The following is an 8,530-nucleotide window of genomic DNA, read 5'->3' on the forward strand; positions in this document are numbered from 1 at the left end:
CGGCAGTCGCCGCGAGGCGTATATTGCCCAGAGACCCTGCCTTCTGGTATAGCGTTTCAGTTTCTACTGCTTGTACATTTTGTTTTGCCTACTGCACAGTGGTAACCGGCATTCGAGTAGTGCAGCATGCAGAGCGGCGGCGGTGGCGCCAGATAGGCGGCGACACCTCCCCATTGAACACCTTCCGGCCACCTTTAGTTGCGGTCGGCTCGCCATTCTGCTTGCCGCGGGCAGCAGCCCTCTGCCGTGCCCAGCGAGGAGCTGGGCGAGTGTTCTCCTCCCTGGCCAATATGTGTTGAGCTGTGAGCAACCCCGGCGCAATGGCCAAGTATCGCTTGCGTCCTTTAGAGCCGCTGCCTGAGGACGGAGCTGCTAACTTGCCAGCCCCGGCTTCACAACCCGGCCAAGCAGGCGTGCGGCGCTCCAACCACAGAAGGTGTGCGCAGGGGACCAGGGTTGCACAGTGGGTGCAGCGAGTGGGGGGCGGTGCGCAGGGGGTGGCCGAGGCGGCGCGGACGCTCGCGCGGAGGGGCGGGGCGGGTTGGTAGGGGCGTTGGCTGGGGGCACAGAGTTGGTTGGAGCTGGGGCAAACGGTGCCGGCGGTGCCCCCACGCAGGCAGCCGGGCAGGGGCAGGCCGGCACGAGGTCCAAGGGGGCATGTGCCGCAGCTCGCTGGCGCTGCTCCTTGCTCATGCATCTGCCATCTGCTGTCCCCCTGCTGGGCCCTGCAGACGCACGATGAACGACGCTGGAAAGGCCGCATTGTGGCAGCAGATGTACGTTGAGCTCAAAAAGAGCTCGAAGGCAGACGGGGAACGCAAGGAGCGGGAGCTTGCTATGATGGAGCAGGAGGCTGCTCTCAAGCAGCAGGAGGTCGCGCTCAAGCAGCAGGAGGTTGCGCACCTGCGCGCCGAGGTCCGCTGCCTGCTGGACCAGCTGGCCTCCTCTCGGGCAATGGTGGAGCAGCTGCGCCTGGAGAAGCTCGGCTGTGAGTGGCCCGCTGCAGGCTGGACCAGACAGTCACGTCCTCCTGCAGCAGCATGCGCAGTGCAGGGCGAGCAGCAGATGGAGCCTCAGCAGGCGCCGCCGCTGCGGATTGCCTGCACGCCTGCCCAGCGCCTGCAGCTGCCTCACCAGCCTGCGCGCCATCACTCCCGTTAACGCTTTTCCACTCTTTGGTGCGCTATGCGCTGTGCCATGCCCCCTGCAGCCCCGATGTCGACCAGCTGACCTGGCTGCCTGCGAGAGACCACCGACGGAGTCACCTGCGCAAGTTCATGCGTGCATGCGCCGCTCCTCATGCCCCAGCGTCGCTCAGTTTAAAAGCCATCGCCTGGCACAGTGGAATGGAATGGAATGGAATGTAATTGAGTTTATCAATTCAAATCAGAGTGCATGAAGGAGACTTTCTTCAACGCCCTGCCTTGCCAAGCGGCCTGCCTGCGCCTTCTGTCAAACCTCGGAGGCATGGAGGACGCCCTCGCCAGCTCCCTGGGCCGCCTGGCCAGCCTTGCGTCTGCTCTGGGCAGCAACCCTTCGGATGGGCAGCTCGAGCAGCTGAGCTCAGCCTGCTCGGCAGCCCTGACCAACGCCCAGGGGCAGCCTCCAGGCCCAGCCCAGCAAAGGCAGCTCTGGGAGGCCGCTGCAGGCCTGTGGGTGAGTTTGAGCAGCCGCCAGAGCACGCTGACCACCCTTGGCAACTGCAAACAGGCCGCCTGCCGCCCTGCAGAACTCCAGCATCGATCTTGGGAGCGCGGGCAATGAGAGCGGCGGTGGCGCCGAGGCGGGCGGTGGCACCGGGCGGCGGCGCGTGGCGGCGACGCTTCTGCAGGCCGCCTGCGACCTGTGCACCCCGCTGGCGCCAGACGCCCTTCTGCCGCCCAACCAGCTGCACCTGGTCCGCTTCCACTTCAAGGCGAGCTAGCTGTCACCGGATTGCGCACGTTTGCAGAGCAGGAGAGCCCGAGCGGTGGGCCTGGGCGCTTTCCAGCCTGGCACCTCGCAGCACAGCGCGAGTGCCTGCCCCGCCTCTGTCCTCCCTGCTACTACCCCCCGCAGGCAGGCGAGGCCTGGGCCCGGCTGGGCGAGCTGGAGGCCGCCGAGGCTGTTCTGTCGCGCGGCAGCGAGGCGGCGGCAGCGCTTGCGCCTGTGGCGTTTGAGCGCCGCGGCCGCGGGCCGCGCCACCAGGAGGCCGCCTCCCTCCTCTTCTCCCTGCTGCTGGAGAGGCTGCGCGCGGCGCTGCGCCTCAGCCAGCAGGTGTGGCCGGACGCAGCAGGGCGTAGCCTGCCAGCGGGGCGTGCCACATCTGCGCCCCTCCGCACTGCGGCCGGCGTGAGCTGCCGCGACCGCCGCCTGCGGGCACCAGGCTGCTCCTGCTTGCCCCTGCCAGCCTGTTCCACCCAAATGCTGGCGTGCCGTGCTGCCATCTTGTGCGGCCTGCTGCACTGCTTTACACACGCAGATGCTGAGCGGCGAGCTGATCTCTCGGGCCGCCGAGTTTGTGGGCGATGCCCGCCTGCCACCTGGCGAGGCTCTGGCCCTGCGCCTCGCCCTCATCGGCCTGCTGCGGGAGGAGGGGCAGCGCCTGGCGCAGGTGGGTGGCGGCGGCGGCGCCACATGTGGGCTGCAGGTTGTAGTATCTACGCGGGTGCTGCCAGTGGTGGGAGCAGCCCGCAAGCGTGCTCATAATGGCTCAGGCTGGCCTCTTGCCCACGAGCGCCGCCACCGGTGCCCGCTCGCCTCCCTGCCGCCGTGCCTGCCCGCCCCGCAGGCCGGCTCTGCGGCGGCTGCGGCCCCGCTGCTGTCTGCCGCCTACGATGCGCTGTCTGGCGTGGAGCTGGAGGGGGAGGAGGGGGAGGAAGGGGGCCTGGCGGCAGAGGTGCAGGCCATCGGCGGCCAGGTGATGGGGCGCCTGCATCGTGCTGCCTGCCTGCCAGCTGGCGGCAGCCTCAGCAGGATGCTGGATGCTGGCCGGCAGATGCAGCATGCCGCCTTGACCACAGCCTTGCCAGAGCTTAGCCGTAAGGGTGCCTGGGAGCGGGCGCTGTGTGGCCCTGCCTGGATGCCTCTTGTGCCCCTCAACAAACGCATGCCTGCCGCCGCAGGTGCTGACGCTACTGGCCTGGTGCAGCGCAGAGGCCGGTGAGGCGGAGCGGGCGCTGTCGTGCCTGCAGGCGCTGCAGCAGGTGGCGGGCACGGCGGCCGCCGCCCACTTCTCCTCCTCCTACCTCTCCCTGCGCTGCCTGCTGCAGCTGGGCAGGTGCGCTGCACGTGCCCGCCCGCCTCGCTGCGCCCGCCTCTTGCCACGTGGCCGCCGCCCGCCTCTGTTGTTCTTGACAGCGATGTGCCGATTGCGCCGCCACTGCTCTGCACTGCTCGCAGGACTGGGGAAGCTGAGGCGCAGCTGCTCAACCTGGTATCCCACGAGGAGGCCACCCCGGAGGCCTGCCTGGCGGGGCTCACCGCCGCGCTGGCTGCGCCCGGCGGCGCGGCCCTCGCCAGGTGGGCTGCGGGGCAAAGGGGGAAGGGGTGGGGTGCCCGCACCGCTCAGCCATCGCCGCAGGGCAGCAGGCAGCTAGCGCCCCTCCATGCACCGCTCCCAGCCGGCCAGCTGTGCCCCAAGGCGGCCCATGCTCTGGCCGGCAACCCGCCGCTGTTTTCCTCGCGCCACGACCGCGCCCAGGCTGTTGCCGCTGACGCGACCAGCGCTGCCTGTCCCCTGCTGCCCCACAGGGCTGCCCTGCCAATGGTGGTGGAGCGCTTCGCAGAGGAGCCCGGGCTGGTGGTGGAGCTTGTGCGGGCCGCACTGCAGGCCGCCACTGCTGCCGCCGCCACCACCGTCGATGCCGCAGATGGCGCTGCCGGCGGCGATCCCACGGCCACCGCCGGCACAGGGGGCGGAGAGGGGCCGGGCGGTGCAGGCGGCGGCAGGGTGGGGGCTGCTGCACAGCCGCATGCGCCGGCGGCGGCTGCGGCGGCTGCGGCAGAGGAGCTGGTGCTTGAGCTGGTGGCGGATGACCGGCTGCTGGAAAGTGTGTGTGAGCCTGCCTCCCAGGGCGCAGGCGGCGGCGGTGGCGGTACCGGCGGCGGTACCCTCCCGCTGCGCCGCCGGCTCATCGCCCTGCTGTGGAACCACGCCGCGCAGCGCCTGGCCAGCGGCGCCGGCGCCGCCGCCGCCCACGCTTTCTTCGCGGCGGTGCTGCCGCTGCTGGAGCGAGGGGGCAGCAGGGGGAGCACGCAGGAGGGTTGCGGCCACAGCGACGGAGAGGAGCCGCAGCCTGCTGCGTGCCACCGCTCGATGGCGCTGTGCTGCCTGGGAGCCGGCCAGCACGGCAGGTGAGAGTTGGGGCAGCTGGGAGGCAGCTGTACTGCCACTGCGCTGACCTGGGAGGTTCGCTGCGGTGAAGTGGGGGAGGCGCTGCAAGAGGCGCCCTGCCTGCCTGGCCCGCTCAAGGAGCAAATGCTTGTTGCAAGTGAGCAGTCAGGGCTTCTGTCGCTGACGGAGCGCTTCCGCCGCAGCCCCTCTTTTGGCCTGCAGGGCCCTGGAGAGTCTGGCTGCGGCAGACCGGCTGGAGCCTGCGGCCGTGCCGACCGCCATGCTGCGCCTGACTGTCCAGCTGGCGGCGGGGAGGCACGACGGCGCGGCGGCGGCGGTGGCCACCCTGGCCGCCTGCCCCGGCAGCGACGCGGATGTCCTGCGCCTGGCCTGCTGCCAGTGCATGGAGGCCGGGGCGCCCCGAGCCGCCCGGCAGGCGCTGGAATGCCTGCTGGAGCTGTGCGCTGGCGATGCCGGCGGCGCCAGCTCAGCGCCGCCAGCTCAGCAGTGCCAGCTGGCGCCCGGCCTGGAGGCCACCGCCTTCCAGAATCTCATCAAGCTGCTGCTGGTGGGCGGCGGCGTGCTCCCACAGCAAGCAGCCCTGGCTGGGCGCTGCCAGCGCACCGGCCTGGCGGGCCAGGGCCTGCAGGGTCAGCTGGCGGGGCCGATTTGCTGTTCGCAGGCCTGTTGAGTTTGAGAGCCGCTGTCTGCACTCCGTGCCCAACCCGGCCTCCCTCCCTCCCTGCCATGCCTCTCCCTGCAGGATGCCCCGGCAGAGGAGCCCCCCCCCGAGCAGGCAGCCGCCGCCGGGGCCTCCCCACAGCACCAGCCGGCAGCCCGCCGCCGCGCCTTCAAGGTGGCCGCCGTGTTTGACCGGCTGTCCGCGCGGGTGCAGGCGGCGGGGGCGGGCGCTTTCTTCGCCCTGGAGCAGCCTGGCGGGCCCGGCAGGGCGCAGCTGGAGTGGCTGGCGCTGGAGGTCGGCTGCTGCTGCTGCTGTGTGTGTGTGTGTGTGTGTGTGTGTGTGTGTGTGTGTGTGCGTGTGCGTGTGTGTGCACGTGTGTGTGTGGGCGGGGTGGGGGTGGGGGGCCCCGAGAGGGTCGGCTTGCATGCATAGCTGCAGCGACAGCTCCTGGCGCTGCGGCTGTGATCATGCACAGAGGCACAGGGCCGCTTGTTGGGTGGGCGTGGTGCACAACACGGCACAGGTTTGCAGCCTGCTCCCAGGTTATGCCAGCGTTGGATGACACGGTGTCAGCCCCAACCGCCGCCTCTGCCGCTGCCGCTGCAGGCCTGGAACGCGGGGCAGCGGGCGGGCAGCGCGGGCGCGCTGCAGCAGGCGGCGGTGCTGCTGGCGGTGTGCGGCGAGCTGCATGCGGCGCTGCCAGCCCCCGGCGCCGTGGGCCTGCACAGGCAGAAGGTGGGCACGGCGCCGTGTGCGAGGCAGCTGGGGCAGCTGCTGCCCCCACCGGAGGGATCCCCGTCACGGCCGACCGCTCAACATGCCTCTGCCTCAGCCCCTGCCTGGTCCTTCCTGCCCACCCCCCTGCTGCCCCCTGCTGCTGCCGCCCGCTGCCGGCTGCTGCCCCGCCCCGCCAGCAGATGGCTTTCCTGATGGCGGCGGCCTGTGCCTGTGAGGTGCACGAGGCCCAGCTGGCGCAGCAGCTGCAGCAGCAGCAGCAGCAGGCGGAGGCAGGTGCCGGCGGCGGCGGCGGCGCGGCGGACTCGGCCCCTGCCCCTGGCGCCGCCAACCCAGGCGCGGCTTCGGCCCCCGCCCACGGCGGCAGCGCCAGCCTCAGCCTGTCCCGCAGCTACCTGACTGCTGCACGCGGGGCAGCGGCGGGGCTGGACACGCAGCAGGCGGTGGCGGGTGTGGAGGCGGCGGCAGGCGCGGGGGAGGGGCAGGCGGGGCCCGGTGGCGACGCCAAGGCAGACGTCTACCTGCTGCTGCTGGTGAGCGGGCCCGCTGTGGGGTGGCAGGGCATCCTTTGGCAGGCCGCCTGTGTGCTTCCCCGCTAGGGCGCTGAAGTAGGATTCCTGGGGTGGAAGGCAGCAAATCGCCTGGTTGCCTGCTCGCCCAGGCGGCAGCTCGACTCCGCCCTGCGCTCACTCTCCCCACCGGACTCCCACCCCAGCATTCCTGCCACGCCGCCATGTGTGCCCCGGCGCAGGACTTCAAGCTCTGCCTGCTGGGGGGTGACGTAGCGGGGCAGCTGCAGGCGCTGGCGCGCGCCCGCGCCCTGCCCGCCTTTGGAGCCCACCACTTTGGCATGGCCGCCGCCCTGGCACGCGGTGGCAGCCGCAGCGGCGGCGGCGGCGGCAGCGGCAGAGGCCTGGGCACGGGCCCAGCTCCGCTGCCGCCGAGCTCCCCGGAGGTCTGCCGGGCCGCAGAGGCCGCTCGCCTGCACCGCCTCACCCAGGACACGCCTCTGGACTATGCTGCAGCGGCGGCGGTGAGCAGCTGCCAGGTCTCGTTAGAGGTGCTGGTGATGGGGTGCCAGTCGGGCTCAGCTGCAGCTGGCAGCCATGGCTGTGGTGGCCACCACACCACCATCACTACCTCGCACTCGAGTGCTCACACACACACACACACTGCAGGCCCTGCGTCGCCTGGTGGAGCTGAGCCCCGGGGATGACGAGAGGCTGGAGCTGCTGGGGGAGGCGGCGGGGCTGCTGTCTGCGGCGCCGCCCGGCGCCTACCCGCCGCAGGTGGGCTGCACCGGCCTGCCCGCTTGTGCGCCTGCTCGCTCCTGGTTGGCTGGTTGCACTGCCATCCAGCAGTACGCACTGCCACTAGCTACCAGTGCCAGCAGCAACAGCTCGGGCACAGCTTGCGGCTCGGCTCTGCGGCTCGCATGCGGCATGCGGGCTATCTGAGAGGGCCCTGCCACTGCCGTTGCCGCTGTGGCTGGCCTCACTCACCCACCCATTCTCCTTTTGCAGGAGCTGCGCTGGCTGGTGACCACGGCTTGGAACCGGGGGGCGGTGCACGCCCGCTTCGGACGGCCGGCAGAGGCGGGGCAGTACCAGCGCTGGGCGGCGTCCGCGCTGAGGCACAGCGCGGAGCTGGCTGGGGAGTACCAGGCAAGGGGCTGCGGGCTGGCTGGCGGTTCTGGGCATGGCGGCGGGGGTGGCCCGCGGCGGCTGGCAGGCCAAAGCGGCTGGGCGGACACCACTTAGCATTTCTGTCTGTGAGCCTCCCGTCTGCCATTTGGCGCGCGTGTGCTGTGTGGCGTGTGTGCAGGAGGTTATGGATCGAGAGCTGGCTGGGGGAGTCGCCACGCCGTGGGCCGCAGTGGGCTCCCACCATGTGGCGGTGACGCCTGGCAATGGCGGTGCCATGCGTGGATCTGACGCCGCGGAGGAGGCTTGAGGCGGGTGGGAGCTGGGCAGCTGGGGCGGCCATACACACGCCGGGGGGTGGCCAGCGCTTGGGTGGATGCGTGCCCACATACACACTGCAATAGAGGGAAGCACCAAATCACCACTACTAATGTATCGATGTGACCGTACATGTACAACGAAAGCACTTTGCACTGAGTTTAGTGCTGCCTGTCTCAACACGATCCCGCCCGCTGGAAACCTGGCAAGTGCCCCCACCGACGCAAGCACACATGCCACCAGTTGCAACAGGATCCCGCCTTCAGGAACTCTGGTGAGTGCCGCCACCAGCCAGGGCAAGCAGACAGGCTGCCTGACGCTGCCCCTGGCAATCCCGCAACCTGCGGAAGCGGCAATCCCGCGGACTGCGGCAATCCCCGAGCATGCCTCCCCGCCTTCTCCGCAGCCTACCGCATTCTGCCGCCGCTGCCTGGGACGATCCCTCAGGCTACGGCAATCCCCCAGCATGCCTCCCCGCCTTCTTCGCAGCCTAAGGCAGTCTGCCTCATGCAGATGGAGGCCGACGGCGGCGACGTCGGCGCTCTGCCACCTGGCGCCACATCCTCCATAATGATCACCCGAATGATGTCCTTATTTCCATCGTTGTAGGTCCAACAGACCGGTGCTGCGTGCCACGCAGCCCCAAGCCCCTGCCACTCCTGGCCGGAAGACGGGCAGTCGGTTCTTGGCCATGGCCTCCCTTGCTGATCGCCAAACTACGACCGACGGTTTCACTCCCGCGCCGCTTGCCGCCTTCCTCACCGACCCAATCACCTCGCGCGACCTCTTCGGCATCTGCCGAGGCCGGTGCCGGAGCCCGCAGTGCGACTGCGGGAT

General features: G+C 70.4%; 2 protein-coding genes across 2 annotated transcripts; both read left to right on the plus strand.

The window, feature by feature from the left end:
* Positions 1 to 738: 738 nt before the first annotated feature.
* On the plus strand, positions 739 to 1,230 carry CHLNCDRAFT_141679 (hypothetical protein; the record flags this gene model as incomplete). The annotated part of the gene is made up of 2 exons (XM_005842920.1): positions 739 to 988; positions 1,211 to 1,230. 2 exons carry the CDS (start codon positions 739 to 741, stop codon positions 1,228 to 1,230), a joined length of 270 nt encoding a protein of 89 aa, XP_005842982.1.
* Positions 1,231 to 1,467: 237 nt separating this feature from the next.
* On the plus strand, positions 1,468 to 7,685 carry CHLNCDRAFT_141680 (hypothetical protein; the record flags this gene model as incomplete). Its single annotated transcript, XM_005842921.1, has 16 exons — positions 1,468 to 1,656; positions 1,730 to 1,897; positions 2,059 to 2,256; positions 2,462 to 2,593; positions 2,771 to 2,899; positions 3,105 to 3,259; positions 3,382 to 3,501; positions 3,733 to 4,335; positions 4,538 to 4,883; positions 5,079 to 5,291; positions 5,604 to 5,732; positions 5,915 to 6,265; positions 6,484 to 6,765; positions 6,911 to 7,021; positions 7,256 to 7,421; positions 7,609 to 7,685. The coding sequence occupies 16 exons, from the start codon at positions 1,468 to 1,470 to the stop codon at positions 7,683 to 7,685; spliced, it is 3,369 nt and encodes a 1,122-aa protein (XP_005842983.1).
* Between the last annotated feature and the right edge of the window lie 845 nt (positions 7,686 to 8,530).

This window comes from Chlorella variabilis (genome assembly GCF_000147415.1).
Source record: "Chlorella variabilis unplaced genomic scaffold CHLNCscaffold_37, whole genome shotgun sequence".
NCBI lineage: Eukaryota > Viridiplantae > Chlorophyta > Trebouxiophyceae > Chlorellales > Chlorellaceae > Chlorella > Chlorella variabilis.